We start from the raw sequence: 27,566 nt of genomic DNA, 5'->3' as shown, positions 1-27,566 counted from the left end.
ACGTCCCGATCCAACAGGAGAGGCATGCCTATGAAGAGAATGTGGTTACATCAGGATAACGCTCGTGCACACATTGCATCACAGCCAATCTCATCAACAAATTTGGATGGGATACTTTCACACATCCGCCCTGCAGCCCATAAGCAGCCCCAAGTATTTCTATCTCCTTTCTGAGTTGATGAAACGCCAGGGTGGAATGCATTGCACAACCAGAGAAAAGCTGAGAGAAGAGGATTTACGCTACCTTCATGGTATGGAGGGAGAGTGGTACGATGCAGGCATACAGGAGATGGTACACAACAAGCATATACGATTGATCTTAAAGGCCATTAAGTCAAGAAATAGGTAAAAGTCTAAGCTTTCCATAGATGTATTATTCAATGCCAATAAACATGTTCTTTATTATGAAAAATACTGGAAACCTTATTTTACGCACAACCCTCGTAGGAGAGGAAAGAAAGGGTGTACGTTCACTTAACACAGAAAAACTGTTGAAGGTCTTCGCTGCTCAAAAAGCAAGAAAAGGGAACGTTTTTAACAGTATTTTTACAACTGAAAAGGCTTTTCCCCGTTTTATTTATTGTTAGACACAATTTATTAATTTATATGCATAATTTTGCATGGTTATAGCGGTGCATGTAAAAATTACTACAGAGTCAGCCGGGTTTCACTCACAACTGTTGCGAGCTATTACTAATGCGTGGTCACCAGCGATAAAGGATAACAAAAACTAAATTTAAGAATGCATATAAATGCTATTTATTTTTACGACAGTTGTCACCAGCTGCTTCTCTTGAATGTGAAAAGATCAACGTTTCATGCAATCTGGAAACACAACATTGAACCAGCTGCTATTGCTTCTCAAGAAATAAAATTGCTATGAGGCATTCAGTCGTTACAACCACTGTAATGTCTATAGCAATCTGTGATTCCCTCAATTTATATGAAATATGTAAGTTTCAGGTACATTTCAAAATTTCGATGTACTTGCACCAAGAAAATGTAGTGTAATTAATCGTGTAATGATTCTTAACAATACTATTCTTTCAATCATCTTATTGTTTTTATAGCTATGTTGCCACTATTCAACATATATCAACTGTTGTTTTCTAAATCACAGCAGGTATAAACTTGTAAGTAGTTTATCAAACCTGACTTATCCTATATTGTTTGCACACACTATGTACTTAATCATGATTTACAGGATGAATAAAGAAATGCAAATACAATGAAAATACAAATGAACTTTAATTTTCAATTTTCATGGAGCTTTCAGACTTTGAAATTGAGTGCCCACATCTGATCGGTTCTTGGTATGGCAGTCCACTGCATTCAGACCTGATGTATAATAATGCTAGCTATACTGCATGTATACATGAAACTTGCTGAAGAATTATTAACGTTAAAACGCCAAAATTTCTAGCAGGTTGCACATACACCTGACGCTCTGCTGTTTCAACTGCAGCTTTCATTACTAATATTGTTACTAGGAGTGGGAAGCTCACAAAACTGCGCTATCTATAAACTCCTCTAACAGCTGGAAAGCTTTCCCTGTTTCAATGGCGAAAACTCTGCACCTTACTATCCACTCCAGTTCTATGTACAATACTGCTAGCTGTACTGCATGCACATATGAACCTAGCTGACAAATTGTTAATGTCAAAAACAAAAATTTCTAGCAGGCTGCATATACACCCAACCCTCTGCTACTTCAGCTGCAACTTTTAACATTAATGTTGTTACTGAGAGATGGGAGCTCACAAAACCACACTATCTATAAACTTCTCTAACTATTGGAAAGCTTTCATCTGTCTCAGTGGCAAAAACTCTGCATCCTACCAGCCACATCTATGTAGAAATGACTCTTTGACTGATGATGTTTGCACAGCTAATCACAGTGTACTTTGCCCCTCTCTCTATGATATTTTTCGATACCTTATTCCTTTTGCCCAATAGTCAATGTACACACCAGTACTTTTGCCCAAATTTTACTCTTGATTCCAGTACCTGGTCAACATCCCACAAGCAGAATTTAACACACCAAAATACGTAAGTCACATACATAATGAAAAATGAAACAACTCTTCTGGTGACTCATATAAGCCATAAATACTTGAAAGAATGCCCACATTCCTTGCTAGAAATCATTGCCGCTCTCCATAATGTTATTCACCCAACATTACTTTACTGAGTTCTAGAAAACTTTCTGAATTCTCCTCTATCTCAAATCCAACTAACCTGTCAGAGACATCTACTCATATCAATCCATTGGCCTCATCTCAGTGTTTGGCAGCATCTCTGAACTGATCCACTCACAACACATCCATAAACATCTGAACAAGTATCTACCACATACTATTAAACATGTGGCTTCGATCTCAACTTCTCCTCTGATGACCAGCTCCTGTACCTCACCTGTTTGTTATTTCATGTGTGTACTAACTATAAATCTTCCATTTTTATATGAATTTACCTCAAAAAAGCCTGTAACTGAGTATACACTGAGATTACAAAGATCATGGGACCCCTCCTAATATTGTGTTGGTCCTCATTTTGCCTGGCATAGTGCACGGCATGGACTTGACAGGTCATTGGAAGTCCCCTGCAGAAATATTGAGCCATGCTGCTTCCATAGCCATCCATAATTCCGAAAGTGTTGCCAGTGTAGGATGCTGCACATGAACTGACCTCTCAATTATGTACCATAAATGTTTGATGAGATTCATGTTGGGTGATCTGGATGGCTAAATCATTTGCTTGAATGTTCTTCAAACCAATTGCAAACAATTGTGGCCTGTGATATGGCACATTATCATCCATAAAAATTCTGTTGTTGTTTGGGAACATGAAATCCATGAATGGCTGCAGTTGTAACTGAACATAGTCATTTCCAGTCAATGATCAGCTCATTTGGACCAGAGGACACAGTCCATTCCATGTAAACAGAGCCCACACCATTAAGGAGTCCCTACCAGGTTGCTCAGTGTGTTGTTCATGATGTTTGTCCATTGCTTTATGGGATCTGTGCCACATTCAAATGGCAACCATCAGCTTTTACCAACTTGAATCATGACTAGTCTGATCAAGTCACTGTTTTCTCAACATCTAGGGTCCAATTGATATGGTCACGAGCCCAGAAGCGATGCTGCAGGTGAAGATGTGCTGTTAGCAAAGGCATTTGCATTAGTTATCTGCTGCCATGGCCCATTAATGACAAATTTCACTGCACTATCCTAATGAATGTGTTTGTAATACATCCCACATTGATTTCTGTGGTCATTTCATGTAGCATTACCATTGTCAACTCTACACAAACACTGCTATCCTTGGCTATTAAGTGAAGGCCGTTGACAACTGCACTGCCCATGGTGAGAGGTAATCATGAATTTTTGTATTCTCAGCACACTCTTGACACTGTGGATCTTGGAATATTGAATTCCCTAACACTTTCTGAGATGGACTGTCCCATGTGTCTAGCTCCAACTACCATTCCATGTTCGAAGTCTGTTAACTTCCGTTGTACAGCCATAATCATCTTGGGAAGCTTTTCACATGAATCACCTGCATAAAAATGACAGCTCTGCCAATGCACAGCTCTTTTATACCTTGTATACACAATACCACCTCCATGTGTATATGTGCAAATTGCTATCCCATGACTTTTGTAACTTCAGTGTAGCATTCCAATCTCCTCTTCGAAATCCAGTCCTATACACTTCTAATTAATTAAATCCACCATAACACATTAACTCACCAGCCCTTTGTACCATAAACAACCCTTTGTCCACATCTTTAATTCTACTCCAGGAGAGTTCCAAAGGTAATGTACATCTCCACTCTTTTATACTCTTTACACTGCTGCCATGCCTAAACCACCACCTCTTGTTCATATCTTGTAATATTCCAGTGAGACTGCCTTCCTAGCCCTTTCCAATACCATCCACAAATCCAAATGATTCCTTCAGTTCCACCTCAGTCCACCTCTTGGTGCAACCAATGGCTCCTCAAGATAAACCCATCCAAAATGATGAACCCCCCCCCCTCCCCCCAGTTTCCATCTCCATGACTTTTCCAAACCATTTATGACCATCTTACACAATTAGCTAACACACTAAAATAACTTTGACTAACCCTTGACATTAAATTAATATGAAAATTCCACCTATTAACCATCCAACGAAAAGTCCACAATATATGTAAACTACTATCTGCCTAACATGGGACTGCATACATCCACCATTCTCCCCACCTACAAAGCCTTCGTGTGCCCAATCTTTTTCTCTGACAATACAACCTGAACATCTGCTCTGCCAAAGTTCTGTAAGTCTCTCCAAATCCTTGAACACCATGCTCTCTGCCTTGCTTTCCACATACATTTACCTTTACTTACACAAATCTCTTACCAGCTTATTGCTCTCTCTTGCTCCTTAAACACATAGAACAAAACTGTGGGTACTATATATCCCACAAACTTGAATCTGACAAGCCCACTGTTCTCCCTCTATTTCCCAGCTGTGGTATGGTACCACATCTATACAAATATATCTACACTCTCTCCATACCCAGTTTTAAGAGACAGGAGGGGTCTATCTCGCCTTCCCATCCTCTCCTACGCTTTTCTCCCTGTAAGAACTGTTGAACAAATTTCTATGAACAAGAAACAAGACGGCAATAGACACTGAGTATGTACACTCTATTAACAACAAATTATCACTGTACTGTTTGATACTATTTCTGTTTATGCCAGCAAAATGTAAGCCAGTTAATCATAAGAATACTGCTACTTTGGAAAAGAGCTGCATCTCTCTCAGCTATACTAAATAGCCTTATACATAAGAAATCTGAACTTGAGTTTTAGCCTTACACTAAGCAAATTTTCATTCTCTTGCAAATTTTTCATTGACCATCACTGATGGATACTCTTTACTACATCAAAAATTTTGCATTCCATTACATTCTACTCAAATAATTTCTTTTCTCCCCAAAACATTTAGTACAGGAATCAACATTGACTGTGGACTTTTTGTGAAGGGCACTTGTCACTCATTCCTTTAACATGTTTTTTTATTCTCACGATCTGATTTTGCTTTGTTCTTGTTGGTTTAGTATATTTTTCATGTTTTACTGCATTAACACTGCAGTATGGCCATTTTCTCTGGCTATTCTCCTTCCTGTTGTTGTAGACAAATGTTTTTGCACCTCTATTCCATATTGCACAGTTCCATGCCAATTGAAAGACACAGTTGATATTTATTTGAAGTTGTTTGTTGCAGTTTCTAAATTTTCCTCATACCATACAGACTTTCTTTCTCACAGTATTTATTGATGCATAAGTTGGTCTGTGAATACATTAATTGTGCTTTGAAAATCAATCAAAAAAAGAGAATAGTATTCAAACGCATGCCTGATTAATGCCTCACACCTTACTTTGCTGCATTGTAAACAGCAGGCTGCTTGCATAACTTTATTACCAGAACTGTCCATTCTCACTGATGCAGCTTCCACCCTATTCCAGAGATTTCCAAAATGTTTCCTAGACTTTCTTTAGGAGAAAACATCAGAAGTTTCACTGCTAGTTTACTAGGCACAAAAACACTTTAAGCTTCATAAAGCAGCGAGAGAAAATTTTAACAAGATTGAGCTGATTTAAATGGAGAATCAATGTCTATAAAGACTTTAATGTTGATTTTCTGTCAGACACTTATAACAGTCAAGCCCCAACTGTGTATTATTTAGTGCAATGAGATTCCTCATGAGCACTGAAGGATATAGTGTAACAGCCATTTATAATCTGTTTTTAAACCAAAGTACAATCAGTGACCTAGATGCAAAATCAACAGTCAGTTGTTTACCTGAGCATGGTGGCTAAATGTTAACAATAAAATATGCTGAGCAGCTGCATTCAAATCATAGAAAAAAGTATTGTATCACATAACCAAAAACAATGACTCATTCACAGTGTTTAGAGAGAAATTATGGAAAGAATGCAGGGAAGATTTTGTTAGCAAAGAATGCAAAGGAAAATTTTACTCTTCCTTAAGTATAACTTCATGTACATCTACATCTTCTTATGTACTCTGCAAACTGTTGTGAAGTGTATGATAGTGGGTACCACCCCGATTAAGGTTTCTTCTTGTTGCATTTTGCATATGAAGTGCAAGAAGAGTGATTGCTATGAATTCCTACATAACTCACAGGTCAAGCTGTAGTCAAGAGTTGAAACTGCATCATCACCACTATTTTAAAATCCTCCAGTCAGTTATTAAAAAAGCGAAACACAGATGCTATGCTGAAAACACAAAACTCCTCAAGAATAAAACACAAAAAGTCTAGAACTTCATCAAACAAAAAGACAAATAAAAATTGTGATACAAATTAAATGAGTCCAGCTGTGACAGAAATGATAAATACTGAAATCATTGGTTACCAGATTCAGTGATTGCATCTATGTCTACTTCTGCATCTGTATTCTGCAAGTCACCTTATTGTGTGTGGCAGAGGGTACTTTGTGTGCAACTGTCACTTCCTTCCATTCTTCTTCCATTCATGAATGATGCAAAGGGAGATTAATTGTTGGTGATCCTTATTGTGAGCCTGAATCTCTCTCATTTTACCTTCAAGATTGTTTTACAAGACACATGTAGGCAGAACTCCCAAAAATATAAGATCTCATAATTTGACAGTAAACCTCACCATGATGCACAGTGCATGTCTTGCATTTGCCAATGGGGTCATATGAGCATCCCCTGATGATTTCCTGCTTAATAAATGAACCTGTGGCAAAATGCACTGCTCTTCTTTGGATGTCTCAATTTCCTCTATTATTCCTATCAGGTAAGGATCCCAGATTGATGAACAATAGTCAAGCATGAGTAGAAGGAGGGTATTGTAGGTTACCACTTTCATGGATGGTGTACACTTCCTGGGGATTCTTCCAACAATTCTCAGTTCATTCATTCATTTATTCATTTTGTTCGATGGAGTCCAACAAGAAGGAGAACCTTCAAGGATGAGGAAAAAGTCAAGATATACATTAATGTAAGGCAAAGACATAGAAATTTACTCTGTATACTGTATTGACAATAAGCTGTCGCTATATTGCTTAGTGCTGTTAATTTTTAATTAGTAAAGAAACTGCTACTTTGAAACAGCAACTGCCCCTTCAGATTTCCTATACAGCTGGTATTAAGCTGCCATTAGTAGCTTAGAAGGTGTTACAGATCTACTACAGGGACTGCTTACACTACAATTGTCCGCCCTATTCTGGGGTATTGCTGTGCGGTGTGAGATCCGTATCAGATGGAACTGACCAATGATATTGAAAAAGTTTAAAGAAGGGCAGCTCATTTTGTATTATCACAAAATAGGGGAGATAATCCTACAGATATTATACTTGAATTGGAGTTGCAATCATTAAAACAAAGGTGTTTTTCATTGCGATGGAATCTTCTCATGAAGTTTTCTCCTCAGATTGCAAAAACATTCTGCTGTCACCCACCTGCATAGGGAGAAATGACCATCATGATAAAATAAGACAAATCAGGGGTCACACAGAAAAATTTAAGTGCTCATTTTTCCTGCGCATTGTTCGAGAGTGGAATTGTAGAGAGACAGCTTGAAGATGGCTCATTGAACCCTCTGCCAGGCACTTAACTTTGAATAGCAGAGTAATCACATAGATGAAGATGTAGAATATTCACTTGATTACAACAGTATTTTAAAAACCTATGTTTTTTAGATTTATTAATATTGCGTCCCAGTATTACTTGTCAAGTAGTCTTATAAAAACAACATTGCTGCCTGCGTAACAGAACTTTTCAGTCTCTGAATCAACATACTCAGATAATTTGTATAAAAAGTTACTAACAAGATATGTTTTTATTTTTAATTGGTAGAGATTTCCAATTTCTTACTTTCTACTAGAAGGGAGATCATGGAATATTTCACCTCCAGACCACTTACCTCCATTCTGAACTCTAGACAAGGAGTCACGAAAATTGTTTTTATGTCTTGTATTGTGACTGTGTACATTACAATTTAGTTGAAACAGTTGAGGAGCAAATGTATTGGAAAGTAAGTGTAAGAACTCCAAGACCTTCAAAAACACTCCTGCGAAATGTACCCTTATAACTTTAGACAATATTCTCACTATCCTCTTCTGCTGAATAAGAACTTTACTTACTTTAGATCACCACCTCAGAAGACAAAACCATAAGACAACAGGGATTGAAAATGTGCTTCTAAGGGCATAACATGCTGAACTGAGCTTCTTGATTCATTTATCCAGATATTACTTCATTCTAACTTATTATCCAGCTAGACAACAATGAATTTTACTCTGCGCTTCATTCAGTGTATGACCATTAACATCAACTTCTGGTGCCAACGGTCATTATTGCTTGCTTGAAAGTGCATAATATGAGTCTTTGTGAGTTTAAATCTTAAACTGGTAGCTGTAGACCACTCATATTCCTTGATATTTAATGAATGTGGATACTTCCAGTGATTGTTCAGCAAATAGTATAATCATATTGTAATTGGTCTTCCCACCTATTTATGTGCAGAACGTTACATTTTCTTATGTGGAGAGTCAACTTCATATTCATCACATGAGCACTTATCCTATGTAGATCTTCCTGCACTTTGCTACACTGTTCTAGTGTTGCAACTGCTCTGTATACAATCGTATTGTCCCAGATCAGCTACATGGAGCTTCAAACATTTCCCACTATGTGATTGATAGATACTGTCAACAGTATCAATCTTACAACTCTCCCTGAAGTTACATATATGTCTGAAGATTTATCTCTGTTATGAATGACAGGAACTCTTCAATCAAGTGACAAAGATGGTCTAATTTTCTGTATGCTCATTTTTTTTCACTAGGCAACAGAATGGAACTGTATCTGTGAACTTTCTGGAAGTCAGGGAACATTGAAGGAAGAAGGAATATTAGAGTTTAACATCCCATCAACAAGGTTGTTAGAGATGGAGAACAAGCTCAGATTGTTTCAAGGATGGGGAAGAAAATTGGGCAGGGTCTTTCAAAGGAACCATCTTAGCATCTGCCTGGAGTAATTTAGGAAAATTACAGAAAGGCTGAATCTTGATGGTGGGACATGGATTTGAAATGTCCTCCTCCTGAATGTGAGTCCAGTGTGCTAACTATGGCGCCACCTCACACTGAAAGTAGCATGGCATCTATCTGGGTTCTGGTATCTACTGTACACTAGGCCTCACGGACAAAAAGAGAACTGTACTTTACTTGACTGTTGTTTGCAAGATCCATGTTGACACCTACTGAGGAAATTTTTGGGCTGCAGAAAGTCTACATCAGCACTCTGCAAACCACTTTGTAGTGCACGGTAAAAAGTATGTCTCATTCTACCAGTTATTAGCATCCTTCCTCATTCAAGTTGCATATGGAGTGTGGGAAGGATGATTGTAAATGCCTCTGTGTATACTGTAATTAATCTAATCTTGTCCTCATGAACACTGTGGGAGCAAAATGTAGGGTGTTGTAATATATTCCTAGAGTCATCATTTGAAGCCATTTCGTGAAATTTTGTAAGTAGGCCTTCTTGGGACAGTTTACATCTACTTTCAAGATTCAACCTGTTCTGTTTCTTCAGCATCTCTGTGACACGCTCCCATGGATGAAACAAACCTGTGACTATTCATGCTGCCCTTCTCTGTATACATTCAATACCCCCTGTTAGTTCCATCCAGTATGGGTCCCAAACACTTGAGCAATATTCCAAAATGGGTCACATGAATGATTTGTAAGCTGTCTCCTTTTCAGACTGATTCAGTTTCCCCAGTATTCTGAAGTTTGCCTCCTGCTTCGACAATGACAGATTCTATGTGGTTATTCTGTTTCACATCCTTACAAAATTCCACACCCTGCTGTTTTTATGAGTCGGCCAATTCCAGCTGTCAGTCATTGATATTATAGTCATAGGATGCAACTTTTTTTTCATTTTGTGAAGTGCACAGTTTTGCATTTCTGAACATTTAAAGCAAGTTGCTAGTCTCAGCAACACTTTGAAATCTTATCAAAATCCAACTGAATATTTATGCAGCTTCTTCCAGACAGTGCTTCATTGTAGATAACTGCATCATCTGTAAAAATTCAGAGGTTACAATTAATATAGTCTGCAAGGTCATTAATGTACATCATCAATAGCAAAGGTCTCAACACACTTTCCTGGGGCAGACCCAAATTTACTTCTACATCTGACAATGACTCTCCATCCCAAATAAAATACTGCATCCTCCCTACAAAAAGTCCTCAGCCCAGTCATATATTTCACTTGATACCCCATATGATCGTACTTTTGAATATAAGTGTAGATGTGGTACTGAGTCAAATGCTTTTTTAAAATCAAGGAATACTGTGTCTACTTGACTACCCTGATTCAAAGCTTTCAGTACATCATATGAGAAAACCAAGAGTTGGGTTTCCCATGATCGATGTCTCCGGAATCCATGACAGTTGGCATACCTCATTATGTTTGAGCTGAGAATATGTTCTAAGATTCTTCACTGAATCAATATCAAGAATATTGTACAGTCATTTTTTGGGTCACTCGTATTAACATTCTTGAAAATTTATGTGGCCTGTGCTTGTTTTCAACTGGTCACAGTTTTTTGTTCAAGGGATCCAAGATAGATGGTGGTTAAGAGACAGACTAATTCAGCTGCAAATTCAGTACAGAATGTGATAGAGACTCCATCAGGCTCTGGAGCTTTGTACAATTTTGAAGATTTCAGCTGTTTCTCAGTGCCACTGACAGTGTCACTTACTTCAGTTATCTTTTCAGTGGTATGAGGATTAAATTCAGGCAATTCTGCCTTTTCGTTTGTAATGGAATGTTTGAAAACAAGTTAAGTATTTCTGATTTTGCCTTACTATTCACAATTTCAGTTCCTGTCTCATCCATGAATGATTGAGCACTTAAGTTGGTTGTACTAACTGTCTCTATTTACTATGGTAGTCAATGAAGGCTTCAAGCATTGCTTTGTAGATAGTCAAACATGTTTTGTTTAGCATCTCTCTATTTTAGCCTGATGCTTTGTTTTACACCTATTATGCAGTAGTCTCTGTTTCTTTAGAAGTTTCTTTATCTACATCTACATGTACTCTGCAAGCCACTGTAAAGTGCATTGCAGAGGGTATGTCCCATTGTACCATGGTAAGATTGTTTGAAAGTATGTGTGTATGCTGTAAGTATTCTGACCTTGTCTTCACAATATGTAGGAGATTGTAGTATATTCCTAGTTATGATTTAAAGCCATTTCTTGAAACATTCTTAGTAGATTTTCCCTTGATAGTTTACATCTGTCATCAAGAGGCTACCAGTTCACTTTCCAAGTGACACTCTCCCATGGGTCAAACAAATCTGTGACCATCCATGCTGCCCTTCTCTGAATACATTCAATATTTCCTGTTAGTCCTATCTGGTGTGGACCCCACACACATGTTCTAGAATGGCTCGCATTAGTGATTTGTAAGTAACCTCCTTTGTAGACTGATTGCACTTCCCCAGTATTCTAGCAATAAACTGAAGTTTTCCTCCTGCTTCACCAATGACATATGAGTTGGTGAATTCCAACTGTTACTCATTGATATTATAGTCATAGGGTACAATATTTTCCAGTTTGTGAAGTGTACAGTTTTACACTTCTGAATATTTAAAGTAAGTTGCCAATCTCTGAAACACTTTGAAACCTTATAAGAATCCAACTGAATGTTATGCAGTTTCTTTCAGGCAGTACTTCTTTATAAATAACTACTTCATCTGGAAAAAGTCTGCAAGGCTATTAATATACAACTTGAACAGAAAAGATTCCAGCACTCTTCCCTGGGGCAGCACAAGAACTTAATTCAACCTCTGACAATGACTCTCCATCCATGGCAACATACTGCATCCTTCCTACAAAAAGTCCTCAGTCCAGTCACAAATTTCACTTGATACCCCATGTGATCACACTTCTGACAATAAGTGTAGGTGTGGTACTGAGTCAAATGCTTTTTGGAAATCAATAAATACTGCATCTGCCTGACTGCTTTGATCCAAGCTTTCAGCATGTCATGCCAGGAAACTGAGTTCACTTTCACATGATGATGTTTTTGGAATCAAAGCTGATTGGCATGGAAGAGGTCATTCAGTATGAGACACCTCACTGTGTTTGAGCTCAGAATATGTTCTAAGAGCTACAAAAAATTGATGTCAAGAGTAATTGGTGGTAGTCTTGTGGATCACTTCTGCTGTCCTTCGTGTAGACGATGTGACCTGTGGTTACTTCAAATTACAGGGCATGGTTTTTGTTTGAGGAGTCTACAATAGATTATACTTAGAAATGGGGTTAACTCAGCTCCAAATTCAGGACAGAGTCTAATAGGGATTCCATCAGACCCTGGAGCTTTGTTCAATTTCAACGATTTCAGCTGTTCTCAAAATCACTGACACTAATACTTATTTCACTCACCTTTTCAATGGTACAAGGATTAAATTAAAGCAACACTCCTGGGTTTTCCTTTGTAAAGCACCATTCGACAACAGAATTAAGTATTTCAGCTTTTGCTTTGCTACCCTCCATTTTGGAAACTGTCTCATTCACTAGGAACTGTACACAAACTTTTGTGCCACTAACAGCCTTTACATAAGATCCAAATTTCTTGAGGTTTTGTGAAAGATCATTTGACAATATTCTGCTGTGGTAGCCACTGAAGGCTTCATACATTGCTCTCTTGACTCCCAAACACATAGCCCTATGCCTTCTTTTATACCTATTATGCAGTAGTCACAGTTTCTTTAGAAGTTTAATTACTGTGACTGTTTGCAATGGAGGGTCCCTCCCATCATGAACTTTCTACCAACTGATGGGGAACTTATATACAAGAAAACAGATTTTTCTCTAAAGTTTTCGATACTTCAGGAGGTGAGTCTGGTGGTTGACAGAAGGACCCAATTACGATTTTATTCCCACCACTGATACTGAGTCTTCCTCACACAATTTTGCATGCAGCTTCAATTTCCAACTGGGTAGATTTGAGTTTCTTGTCTACTGCTACAAATACACCACTTCAGTGTCCCATTATGCTGTCCTTTCAATATGCACATAAACTTTCCCCAAAAATGCCACTGCCATAAAATTCAGATTTTAATCGGCTTTCTCTGCCTAAAATTATGTGAACTTCACTGCTTTTCAAGAGTGCTTCACACTCTGGCATTTTGTTGCTAATGTTTTTATAGTTAATTAATAGGATTTTAATACTGTCACCCAGGTTGGTGGTGGTGGTGGTGGTGGTGGTGGTGGTGGTGGTGGTGGTGGTAGTGGTAGTGGTGGTGGTGGAGGTGGAGGGGGCATTTCTTTGAATCTTACACAATTATATCTGGGTCTCCTACAGCTATCTCTATCTAGACTGGATGGAGAGTTTTAGGAAGTTGCAGCCCAGCTTGTCACAGAATCTTCATAGCCTCTGGTCCAGTCCTTCCACTCGGCTCACATCCAGAGAGCCACAATCAGTTTTGAGGGCAATACCACAAAATATGGCTTTGTTGAAACCCCATGCACAACACTGGTCTTCTCAACCTTCTCTGCCACTCACTGTAATGATCCAAGTGTGACCTCAGTGCCCTGATTACAGGCACCATTTGTTCCAGTGTGTGACACAATATGAAGTTTATTGTACACTGTTCCTTCTGTGACTGTTGGAATAATCTTTTCAACATGTTGAATGAGGCTTTCAGGCATAAACACTGAATGCTTTTGGTGTTACCTACCTGTTCCTTGCTGCCATTCCCTAAAGAGTACCATTATTTGTTGTATGTTTGAACTACTGATGATTAATAGACTCCTACCCTTTTGCACTTGACTCTTCTAGACACAGCACATAGCAGGGTTCCCAGCAGCTGAAGTAAATTTCTCTGGCTCAGTTTGTTTCAAAGGAAGACAGCATGTTGAACCAGTTGGTTAGGAGGACATCCTGAGTCCTTCCTGGTCCCTCTCTAACCTGAACATAATCCCTATATCACCGCTGGCACACTAGTCCAGATGCAATCAAGTGGATGAGTAGTGACAGACCCCATACTTCCTGCAGGGAGACAGGATTCACTGGAGAGGGTATTACTTGAAATATCTTTGGTAACTCTGGTACAATACTCATGACAGCTTTCCCAACATGCTATCTCACAGCAGGAGCCAATCATTTGACAGTAGTCAGGATGATTTCCAGCCACTTATGAACATCAACCAACTCATTCCGTGTTTTAGAACAACATTCACAGTGGGACTATATTGCTGCTGGGACAATGTTTTACTGGACAATAAACAAATATCTTTAAACAAAGCCTGCAGATTATCTTTTAATCTGTTGAGCTAAAATATGACTAATTCACTTTAACAACGTAGGTAACGAGAGAGTGTTACTTATCGTAAAGGAGACACATAAGGTTGCAGACAGGCACAAATAAGACACTTACTTAAAGCTTCCAGGCACAGCCTTCATCAGTACAAGAGAGACATACACCATTCACACACACAAGCAACCACACCTCACACACACACACACACACACACACACACACACACACACACACGATCGCCAACTCCAGCATCTCGGACCAGAATGCAACTATCGCGTAGGATAGAAGGAGCAATCTGGAGGGGGTGGGGAAGGGGAAGGGGTAATAGTTTACAGCCTGGGGAGAGAGACAAACTCTGTCTGGTGGAGTGTGCATGGACCAGACTGCCAACATGTGCAGTGTCAGGAGGTTGTGGGGCAGGGAGGTGGGAGAAAAAAAATGAGAGGAGTGGGGATAGACAAATGGATGCATTGCTAGAGGGCTGCAAATAAACAGGGTGGGAGATGAGAATGGGAAGGAGATGATAGGACAGAGAGGATGGAAACTGTTGGGTGGAGGGTTTGGGGGCAGTATGTTACTGTAGGTTGAGGTTGGCATAGTTACAGAGCAGAGAATGAACTGTAAGGATAACTCCCATCTGTGCAGTTCAGAAAAGCTGGTGGTGGAGGGATGGGGTAGGATAAACCTGTGACAGGAATGGAATAGAAAGTGCTGGGTCGGTGAATTGGGCAGGTTTTGCACCTGGGTCTTCCATAGGGATATGATCCTTGTGGCAAGAGGTTGGGATTAGGAGTGGCATAGAAGTGGACTAGGATGCTGTGGAGGTCGGGTGGGTGATGGAACACCACTTTAGAAAGGGTGGGAAGTATCTCAGGTAGGATAAGATGTCCCTCATTTCAGGGCATGACAAAAGGTAATGGTTCAGTTGTTCCAGTCCGGGGGTGGTACTGGGTAATGAAGTGGGTAATGAAGGGGACACTCCTTTGTGGCTGGTTCCTGGAGGTGGTGGGAGGATTGGGGATGAGAAGGAAAATGGCAGGGGAGATCTTTCTGTGGACTAGGTCTGGGGGATAGAGCATGTCTGTGAAGGCTTTGGTCTGAGGGATAGTGCGTGGCTGTGAAGGCATTGGTGAGACGTTCAGCTTACTGAGTAAAGGACTTTTGTCACTGCAGATACACTGCCCCCCAGGTGGACAGGCTGTACGGGAGGGGTTTTTTGGTGTGAAAGGGATGACAGATGTCAAAATGCAGGTATTTTTGGAGGTTGGCAGATTTAATGTGGACAGGGATGTGGATGGAGCCATCAGATAGGAGAAGGTCAACATCTAGGAAGGTGGCACCCTGGGTTGAGGTGGACCACGTGAAGTGGATGGGAGAGAAGGTGTTGAGGTTGTCTAGGAACAAAGAATGTTTTGACCCTGTGTCCAGATCATGAAGATATCAATGAACCTGAACCAGACTATGGGTTAGATGTTTTGGCAGGCTAGCAAGGTCTCCTCATGATGGACCACAATAAGGCTGGCATAGGAGGATGCCATGCAGGTGCCCATGGCTGTCCCATGGATTTGTTTATATACTTTCACTTCAAATGAGAAGTAGCTGTGAGTTCGGATAAAGTTAGTAAGTTGTTGAGGAATGAGGTAGTTGGTTTGGAGTCTGAAGGACGTTGGGAAAGGTATGGTTCAGTAGCAGTAAGACCACGGACATGAGGGATATTGATGTATAGGGAGGTGATGTCAACAGTGATGAGTAGGGGTATAGGAGGTAAAGGGGTAGGGATGGTGGAGAGTCATTGAAGGAAGTGGTTAGTGTTTTTGATGTGGGAGGTTAGATTATGGGCAACTGGTTGGAGGTGTCAGTCAATGAAGGCTGAAATTCTTTAGTGGGGGTACAGTAACCAGCCACAACAGGGCAACCAGGATTGTTGGGTTGTGGATTTTGGTGTCATAGGGGTGAGGAAGGAAATGGATTCAGGGGAGGTGTTCTGGGATCACTCTGGCAGAGTTTATAGGTGGAGGAATCAGTTAATTGGTGGAGACCTTCTGCAAGGTAGTCACAGTGGTTCATACTGTGGCAGCAGTAGGATGTCATCAGGTTGGATAACTTATAGGGGTTGTGTCTGGAATGCTCCTCCAGATTCTCGAGAGGAAGGGAATCAATTTCAGTGATGTGATTTATGGAGTAGGGATTGCAGAGCAGTAGTTTCAGAGGGAGCAGAGGTGGTTGTGGGGTGGTTGTGGGATGCTTGTGCCATGGGGATTTCTTCCCCCCCCCCCCCCCCACCCACCCCCACCCCCCTCTGATCACTGATGCATATATGATGAAACTGGAGAAACTTCAAGCTCAACTGAGTCGTGTTCAACAACCTCAGCAAAAGCAGGATGTTTTGCCGTTGCATGACAATGCACGGCCACATGTCAGTCAAAAAACCATGGGAGCGATCACAAAACTCAGATTGACAACACTGAAACAACCACCTTACATTCCTGACCTGGCTCCATGTGACTATCATCTCTTTGGGAAACTGAAAAACTCTCTTTGTGGAACAAGGTTTGAAGATGAAGACTCCCTTGTGCACACTGCCAAACAATGGCTCCAACAGGATGGTCCAGAATTTTACCGTGTGGGTATACAGGTGCTGGAGCCAAGATGGCATAAGGCAGTTGAGAGGGATGGAAATTATGTGGAGAAATGAAAATATTGTTCCTAAAGGATGTATCTACACACTGTAAAACTTTCAAACATGTAGAATAAAAGATGGATTAAAAAAAAAATAGTGTGCATGTCTTTTGGAGTGACCCTCATAGTATCAGTATGAGTTTATTGTGGCATTTACAAATGTTCAAAATTTTGGAATATATCACAATACAAATTTGCATTGACACAATCAATGAGAGGTGATGCAAAACTGATGCGAACAGGAAAATATTTGAATCTAGAATTCGTCATACAAATACGGCACATGCACTTGCATACAAAATATAATTCGGAAGTCAGCTTTCATACATATGATAAATAAATGTGCAAATTGCATGGATTTTTAGTCATAATATGTGAGCATAAAACTTGTGCCAAATTTCTGGGAAAGATTGATCTCAGCACACATTTCCTGACATCTTTAATCATTCTGTAGTAACACTCATCTATAATACTGCAGATGGGAAATCAGCTTTGATTACAGGTTTATTTCACTCCTTCCAGCCTTTTCAAACTTTTTCGAGAATGTGGTGCATGTTAGAATATGGTCTCATTTTTCAGAGCAGAAATTGTTAATTACCTCTCTACTGGTATTCATAAAAGATTCCCCATGTAGGCAACTATCTCTCAACTAGACAAGAGCTGATGAGACAAAATTATTATGATCACTGCCCACAATGTGATTGATTGCTATTTGATGATGTTTTTGGCATGTGTTGCAGTAAGGAAAGTATATAAACAAAGCAGTGATGAATGGAGACTCAATCTAGTGATGATACATGTCATAAATGAAATCCACTAAGATAAATGAATTTGACAAGGGGCAGATTGTTATGAGCTGGTACCTGGTAATGAGCATCTTATAAACAGTGAATCTGGTTAAATGTTCTCATGCTACTATCTTGAGCATCTATGGAAGGAAGATGAAGAACATTGGAAACATGGAAGTCAAAGGCATGAACGCTATTTATATCTGAATAGGCAGCAATCTGTAACAGACCTGATGACAGTACAATGCTAGTGATGGCACAAGTGTTTCAAAGCACACCTTTGGCATGTGTAATCCCATGTTGATCCCATAACTGAAGTGTGCATGGGACAATGGATCAGTGAAAACATGGTGCCTGGTTGGATGAATCACGTTTATTGTTGCACCAGGTTGATTGTCATACACCATTATCCAGTGGAGTGGCTGCTTGAAACATGCACCACACCACAGACACATGCTGGTGGAGGCAGTATTATGCTGTGGGGGACATTTGTCTGGGGCCCTTGTGAGCTGTGGTAGTAATCAAAGGCACCAAGACAGCTGTGGATTACATCAACACTGTTGCGGAGCACCAGCATTCCTTCATGCTTGATGTCTTCCCTGAAGACGAAGGCATTTTCCACCAAGATAACTGTCTGCATGGTAAGGCCAGAATCATGTTACAGTGGTTTGAGGGTATGATAGTGAATATCCATGCCCACAATCCACTGTAATTTATGAGAATTGCATGATCTGCGTAGACATCCTGAGCTACATGGTGCCAGCTAGTCATAATGGTTTGGCTCATTACTGTAACACTGTTGGAATATTCTGTTTCATGCTTGTGATTGTGTTGACCACAAATTCTTCTTGCCCAGCTCAAACGTTTTTGCATGAATGACAACCCTGTTTCATGGACGAGTCTCACCTTCATAACAAAAAGCAGAGAGTCACATTGACAGACTTAAATGAGGGAACATAAAGTGTTGGATTTCATCAGGATTGATACAGGATCTGCTCTTGTCGTTAACCTATGTCAATGGTCTTCCAGTGATTTTAAATAATAATTCAAAAATTGTAATCTCTGCTGATGATGTAAGCATGCTAATCAAGGTTCTGAACTCAAGCTATCTTACAAAGCTCAGATGATAGTCAAACAGGCTTGTTAAAGGTTCACAGCAAACAGTTTGTCTTAATCTCATACATACTCATATGATGTGATTTCAGACCAGCAAAATTATGTGTTAGCAGTAGAAGTACATATTGATTCTCTCGCACTAAATGAAATACTATATAAAATTCCTTCAAATGACAAAAGAAAATTTTAATTACTTGAAGCTGTTTATTCACTTGTAGTTATCTCTATTTAGTAAGATAATTTAATCATTGTATCTTATTTACATTCTGTCTGTATCTCAGATATGTATTCTGCTATGTGAAGTATGTACCACAAATTTTTAATCACTTGTAATAAGCTGTTTATTCACTTGTAGGTATTTCTACTTAGTAAGATAATTTAACAATTGTATGTTATTCATATTCTGACTGCATCTCTTACATGTATTCGGCTATGTGTAGTATATATCACCACTGTAATCTCTCATCACACACCACCTTTTTATATTTTGTCTATAAATCCTATATTTATTCTGCTATATGAGTTACGTACCATTACCATCATCTCTCATCATACACCGTCTCAACATAATTTTCAAATTGACTTGTCCTATATCATGATGTGCTTTACTGTACAAATTGTATGATATACAGGACCAATACCAATAAAAAAATTAAAAAAATAAATAAATAAAAGTAAAAATGGAGTCAACACAGAGAGAAACTAATCATGAGGCCCTATGTAGAATGTTTTGCTCTTCAAGACTCCCTGTCATCTTATGGAATTATCTTCTAAAGCAGTGCACCAGAAGCAAGTAAAGTGCTTATTCATAATAAATAGGAAGTATGACTATTGTGGAAAGTAAATAGCTGCACATTATAGAGGTCTCTTTAAGGACCTTGGAATATTTGCACTCCTTAACAGTGTTTCTTACAGATCTTGAAAACAAGTTTCAGGTGCACCACAATACAGAACATAAAAAATTCTTAATTGTTACCTTCTTGTATACAGTGAGAGTGGAGTTACATACTTTGATGAAAAAGTATTCCTCAAGCTGCTATCTAGCGGGAATCAAGAAACTGGGAATGCCAATCAGTTCAAAAGAAACTGCCTTGAGAAACAAGGAAAAAGTCGTTTCATTTTGTTGATATAATGTTTCACCAAGAACCTACAGTGTGTAATGTAAATTGAAGTGTGTTGTTCTTTCTTAATACAGGAGCACAGGTTGTATTGAATCAGCCCATATTTCTCAGAAGATTTTGCTGCCGGATTACAAAGAAGCACATAGTGATGGGCCGTACAGCAAAAAGTATTGGGATAATTTCAGAGAAATTCATCTCAAGAAACTGAAAGCAGAAAACATCACATTACATGTAGAGGTTCAGAAGGGCCTCTTTTTGGACACACCACACTATCTTCAACCACTTATTACAAATACAACATTTAAAAGATTAGTTTTAATAAATACAAACTTAACCAACTTTGCAATGAGTGAACAGCAGAAGATGGAAGAATTAAAATTAGTGGGCTCAGAACTTAGCACTGATGAAGCAGGTATGTGTTATTTGCTACTGGTAATACAAGAGTGATTCAGAAAGTAATGTAACTAGATTAATCACTGAAAAACTTCATTCCAAGATACTTAACTGATGTAAAATGAATATAAACAATTTGCTATTCAAACAGACCCAGAGGAGAGATAATTCAGAGGCTCTCATCTCTAGTGCCACAATTTGTGCATGCTGTTAAGTGATTGTAGTTGGACACTGTCATGCAGCAAAGTGTGGGTCATATTTTGCAAATTGCTCCCTGTAATAACCTCAGTGAATCACTATTTGGCTCCCTTGTCAAGACAATTGAAATACATAATTGTGTAGTGTCCCAATAAATCATTATCATTCTTTTTCCAATGTTAAAGCAGTTCTGATGTTTTTAAGTGATATGGAAAAAATGTGTCTCTATAGAAAAAATGTGTTTCTTGCTTTACCTTTAGTATTGTATGGTGCATTGATCTATCACTTCCTACAGGGTGTTTAAAAAATGACCGGTATATTTGAAACGGCAATTCAAACTAAACGAGCAGCGATAGAAATACACCGTTCGTTGCAATATGCTTGGGACAACAGTACATTTTCAGGCAGACAAACTTTCGAAATTACAGTAGTTACAATTGTCAACAACAGATGGCGCTGCGGTCTGGGAAACTCTATGTACGATATTTTCCACATATCCACCATGCGTAGCAATAATATGGCGTAGTCTCTGAATGAAATTACCCGAAACCTTTGACAACATGTCTGGCGGAATGGCTTCACATGCAGATGAGATGTACTGCTTCAGCTGTTCAATTGTTTCTGGATTCTGGCGGTACACCTGGTCTTTCAAGTGTCCCCATCGAAAGAAGTCACAGGGGTTCATGTCTGGCGAATAGGGAGGCCAATCCACGCCGCCTCCTGTATGTTTCGGATAGCCCAAAGCAATCACACGATCATCCAGATATTCATTCAGGAAATTAAAGACGTCGGCCGTGCGTTGTAGCCGGGCACCATCTTGCATAAACCACGAGGTGTTCGCAGTGTCGTCTAAGGCAGTTTGTACCACCACAAATTCATGAAGAATGTCCAGATAGCATGATGCAGTAATCGTTTTGGATCTGAAAAATGGGCCAATGATTCCTTTGGAAGAAATGGCGGCCCAGACCAATACTTTTTGAGGATGCAGGGACGAAAGTTCTGTTTATTGACGAAGCCGTCCAGGTAAAAAAAAGCTTTGTCAGTAAACCAAATGCTGCCCACATGCATATCGCCGTCATCAATCCTGTGCACTATATCGTTAGCGAATGTCTCTCGTGCAGCAATGGTAGCAGCGCTGAGGGGTTGCCGCGTTTGAATTTTGTATGGATAGAGGTGTAAACTATGGCGCATGAGACGATACATGGACGTTGGCCTCATTTGGACCGCAGCTGCAAAACGGTGAACGGAAACCCGAGGCCGCTGTTGGATCACCTGCTGCACTAGCTGCGCGTTGCCCTCTGTGGTTGCCGTACGCGGTCGTCCTACCTTTCCAGCATGTTCATCCGTCACGTTCCCAGTCCGTTGAAATTTTTCAAACAGATCCTTTATTGTATCGCTTTTCGGTCCTTTGGTTACATTAAACATCCGTTGAAAACTTCGTCTTTTGCAAAAACACTGTGTTCTAGGCGGTGGAATTCCAACACCAGAAAAATCCTCTGTTCTAAGGAATAAACCATGTTGTCCACAGCACACTTGCACGTTGTGAACAGCACACGCGTACAGCAGAAAGACGACGTACAGAATGGCGCACCCACAGATCTTTCACATCACTTGCAGCGCCATCTGTTGTTGAAAATTGTAACTACTGTAATTTTGAAAGTTTGTCCGCCTGAAAATGTACTGTTGTCCCAAGCATATTGCAACAAACGGTGTTTTCTATCGCTGCTCGTTTAGTTTTTATTGCCGTTTCAAATATACCGGTCATTTTTGAAACACCCTGTACAATGCTGTAGTGCAGGACTGGCTTTTCTCTCACATTGAACTGTGCCAAATGCATGATACATAGTCCCTCTCAAGCAGTTTTTCAATCTTCTGTGAGCTGCCATGCTACCCAATATAAACATGTCTTGCATTGACTGATTAGCACATCAAGTAAAATGCAGTGATTGTCATAAATCAGAATTCATATGTGGCATCTATGTTTCATATTCACTCACATGACTGCTCATCAAACACATTTTTCCTCTCTTTATCAAACCTTCTTCATGAAGCTTACTCTGATTTATTGAGATTGTATTAGCAGCATGCAGCTCGAGTGAACTGTATCATTCAGTGCACTTCTATGTTTGTATTTCCATGACATCAGTAATTTCATAACTAATGGCAAAGATCTAAGGCTATGATCATCTGATGTGGCTGTAATAGGAATTTCAAAGAGCCAAGGATAATAATAGAGATTTGAAAGAACCAAGAGACTCTATGAGCTATTCTGATCTATCTTCTGAACCACACTTGTACCTTTATTTACAGGTAGATAACTGCTGAGTGTTGCCTGGTTACTTACCTATCCCAATCCTTTATTAAGCAAGATGGTGGATCCTATCTGTGTTTGTGTAAAATCTCAGTAATGTTATGTAGATGATTTTAAAAGTATAAATACAGCATAAAAATCTAAGGGTAAAATATTCTACATATTAAAGATAATATTACTGCATATAAATGCAGATGTAAAGATATATGAATACAGAAAGATGAATGATTTCTCTCTCTCTCTCTCTCTCTCTCTCTCTCTCTCTCTCAAACACACACACACACACACAAGATGGAGAAACTGCAGTCAAGTCATTTGAGCACTTTGTTCAGAAATACTAAAACAGCACAAGAAATAATGGCTTTGTACATTTATTTTCCTGAAATTTGTGCAATCAGCTAAATTTGTAAAACTTTTCTTGGGTAGGAGAAGCACAAGCAGCAATTTCCAGTCTTTAATAAAACTTAGTTTTATGTTTTCTTTCCCAGAACAGTATCACTGCCCTGAGGTAGCTCAACTAACCTCTCTGGGTCTGCAGTTAGTTCGCTCTGATTGATGTTTGTGACATGTTTTATACCTTGTAGGATGATAAAATTATTTGTATGGAATCATACGACCTTTTAGTTGTTGTTATACATAACTACTATCCTGAGTACCATATTTCCTGTAGTATGAGGTGCATTCAAGTTGTAAGGCCTCCAATATTTTTTTCCAATTAACTACTCACCCGAAATCGATGAAACTGGCGTTACTTCTCAACGTAATCGCCCTGCAGATGTACACATTTTTCACAATGCTGACGCCATGATTCCATTGCAGTGGCAAAGGCTTCTTTAGGAGTCTGTTTTGACCACTGGAAAATCACTGAGGCAATAGCAGCACGGCTGGTGAATGGGCAGCCATGAAGAGTGTCTTTCATTGTTGGGAAAAGCCAAAAGTCACTTGGAGCCAGGTCAGGTGAGTAGGGAGCACAAGGAGTCACTTCAATGTTGTTATCATGAAGAAACTGTTGCGTAACGTTAGATCGATGTGCGGGTGTGTTGTCTTGGTGAAACAGCACACCCGCAGCCCTTCCCGGACGTTTTTGTTGCAGTGCAGGAAGGAATTTGTTCTCCAAACGTTTTCATAGGATGCACCTGTTACCATAGTGCCCTTTGGAACGCAATGGGTAAGGAATACGCCCTCGCTGTCCCAGAACATGAACACCATCATTTTTTCAGCACTGGCGGTTACCCAAAATTTTTTTGGTGGCGGTGAATCAGTGTGCTTCCATTGAGCTGATTGGCGCTTTGTTTCTGGATTGAAAAATGGCATCCATGTCTCATCCATTGTCACAACCGATGAAAAGAAAGTCCCATTAATGCTGTCGTTGCGCGTCAACATTGCTTGGCAACATGCCACTCGGGCAGCCATGAGGTCGTCCGTCAGCATTCGTGGCACCCACCTGGATGACACTTTTTGCATTTCCAGGTCGTGATGCAGGATTGTGTGCACAGAACTCACAGAAATGCCAACTCTGGAGGCGATCTGTTCAACAGTCATTCAGCGATCCCCCAAAACATTTCTCTCCACTTTCTCGATCATGTCGTCAGACCGGCTTGTGCGAGCCCGAGGTTGTTTCGTTTTGTTGTCACACGATGTTCTGCCTTCATTAAACTGTTGCACACACTAACATACTTTTGACACTTCCATAACTCCATCACCACAGGTCTCCTTCAACTGTCGATGAATTTCAATTGGTTTCACACCATGAAAATTCAGAAAACGAATGATTGCACACTGTTCAAATAAGGAAAACGTCGCCATTTTAAGTATTTAAAACAGTTCTCATTCTCGCTGCTGGTGGTAAAATTCCATCTGACATTTGGTGCTGCCATCTCTGGGATGTATTGACAATGAATGAGGCCTCATTTTAAAACAATGCGCATGTTTCTATCTCTTTCCAGACCAGAGAAAAAAAATCGGAGGCCTTAGAACTTGAATGCACCTCGTACTTTTATTCCTCTGTCTCATCTTTGTTCTTTCTTATTGTTTGTGAAAATTCTTTTACTAAACAGTACTTCCTGGGTATGTTCTGCTTATAAAATTAATACTAACTCTCTTTCATATAATTTGAATACACTGAAATTCATAACATTTCAATATCTCACTTGTATATTTTTTCAAATTCTTGAATTTTTGTTTTATGCACAGGTATGTACCAGCAACATAACACTAATATGTAGTAATGTTGTTCAGTAAAACAGCTTAAATTTAAAAACCTTCAATTATCAGCATCAACAATTTCTCTATTTCTGTTTCAGAAAAAATTATTTTCTCCGCTCAGAACCTGGTATCACTGAGCCTGGAAAACAATAGCTTGACAGCTATACCACAAGGAGTGAAGCGAATTCAAAATTTGGTGACCCTTGATCTGTCACACAATGCAATTAATATTTCATATTACACTACAGTACTTTCCTCAATGAGAAATCTTAAATGGTTAAATCTAGCTGCTAATCCCTTAGGAGATTTGTCTGCTTTCATAGGGCATCTTAGCAGTGAGGTACAGCTACACTTTCTTAATGTCAGTGATTGCTCACTTTATGAGCTGGAGCCTACAGACAACAAAAGTCCATTAAGACATCAGAAAGAACTTCAGTTCTTAGATTTGTCATATAATGGTCTGTATACCTTGCCCAGTGATATTTTTGTAGAAATGTCTCACTTGGAAACTGTGCGACTGTCCCACAATAATTTAAACAAACATCTTAGACTACATCTCCCAGATGGTATTAGAGTTTTAGATTTGTCTTACAACAATTTTGATAGTCCTGAAGGTATTGTGGAGACTGGATCAGCAGAATTTGTGGTCCTAAAAGGAAATGATATTTACCCTTGGAATAATTCGAATATATTTTTGTTAAATGATAATCCTAACAGTGTATGGCTATCAAGACTTGATATTTCAGACTGTAAGATCAATGCTATAACTGAGGAAATGCAAAAATCATTTGAATACCTTCAGGAACTTGACTTGGGAGGGAATCCATTTGACTGCTCTGACTGTTCAGTGCCAGATTTCAGAGGTTGGCTCCTGTCAATCAATGAAACAAAATACCACCCTAATTTATTAAATCATGGAAAACACGACGGCTTAACTTGTGTCCATCCTGAAAATCTTGCAAAAAGGCTTATTGTTTCTGTCAATGACTTTTCACATTGTGAGCCAAATTATATAATTTTAATTGGTGTTCCATTGCTCACAGTTATTGCTTTAGGAGCTTTCTCAATATTTGTTTTGCATTTTTACCGATATGAAATAACATACATACTACATCTTGTGAAGATAAGAAAGTTGAGACTGGCCAATGCAGCAATGACAAGAAATTTCCAGTATGACGCATTTGTCAGCTACAGGTAAGAATAAATAACAACTATTTTTCATCAACTATCAGTATTAATGTGTACAAGGTGTTCATACTTAAAAGTTCCAGTTTCAGAACACTGCAGAAAGGCACAGGCTGCTCAGAATGACATTAAATTTGAACAGCATTTTATTGACTCAAGGGGAAACATCATGGGGAAGAAAATTAAAGTCTGACGAACATATGGTGCTGCAAGTGTCAGAATATGCACATCACAGATGTGCAGCACACAGCTGTGCCTCAGATTGTACCCAAGATGGCCAACATGGCTCCATGAAGGAATGTGCACTGTTGGAAGGCTCTTTTGCAAGAATGTTGACTGTGCATCAGTGGGCCTGCAGAAGTTCTGAACAATCATCTACACCTACATCTACATGACTACTCTGCAATTCACATTTAAGTGCTTGGCAGAGGGTTCATCAAACCACAATCATACTATTCCTCTACCATTCCACTCCCTAACAGCACGCGGGAAAAACGAACACCTAAACCTTTCTGTTCAAGCTCTGATTTTTCATATTTTATTTTGATGATCATTCCTACCTATGTAGGTTGGGCTCAACAAAATATTTTCGCATTCGGAAGAGAAAGTTGGTGACTGAAATTTCGTCAAAAGATCTCGCCGCGACGAAAAACGTCTTTGCTGTAATGATTTCCATCCCAATTCGCGTATCATATCTGCCACACTCTCTCCCCTATTATGTGATAATACAAAACGAGCTGCCATTTTTTGCACCCTTTCGATGTCCGCCGTCAATCCCACCTGGTAAGGATCCCACACTGCGCAGCAATATTCTAACAGAGGATGAACGAGTGTAGTGTAAGCTGTCTCTTTAGTGGACTTGTTGCATCTTTTAAGTGTCCTGCCAATGAAACGCAACCTTTGGCTCGCCTTCCCCACAATATTATCTATGTGGTCTTTCCAACTGAAGTTGTTCGTAATTTTAACACCCAGGTACTTAGTTGAATTGACGGCCTTGAGAATTGTACTATTTATCGAGTAATCGAATTCCAACGGATTTCTTTTGGAACTCATGTGGATCACTTTACACCTGCCACACCATACAGCAATCTTTTCTAAATCGCTTTGCAACTGATACTGGTCTTCGGATGACCTTACTAGACGGTAAATTACAGCATCATATGTGAACAACCTAAGAGAACTGCTCAGATTGTCACCC

At 39.4% G+C, this 27,566-nt stretch overlaps 1 protein-coding gene across 4 annotated transcripts in view; it reads left to right on the top strand.

The window, feature by feature from the left end:
• The window catches only part of LOC126331691 (toll-like receptor 2 type-2), a 170,454-nt gene that overhangs the window by 114,401 nt on the left and 28,487 nt on the right, over nucleotides 1–27,566 (top strand). For all 4 annotated transcript variants that reach the window (XM_049996515.1, XM_049996514.1, XM_049996517.1 and 1 more), the window contains exons 4-5: nucleotides 20,151–20,488; nucleotides 25,282–26,377. In XM_049996515.1, coding sequence (XP_049852472.1) covers nucleotides 20,151–20,488; nucleotides 25,282–26,377 — 1,434 coding nt within the window. The remainder of the gene's footprint in view (nucleotides 1–20,150; nucleotides 20,489–25,281; nucleotides 26,378–27,566) is intronic.

Source organism: Schistocerca gregaria, chromosome 2 (assembly GCF_023897955.1).
Source record: "Schistocerca gregaria isolate iqSchGreg1 chromosome 2, iqSchGreg1.2, whole genome shotgun sequence".
NCBI classification, from domain to species: Eukaryota; Metazoa; Arthropoda; class Insecta; order Orthoptera; family Acrididae; genus Schistocerca; species Schistocerca gregaria.
This window is presented reverse-complemented; position numbering and strand designations above follow the sequence as displayed.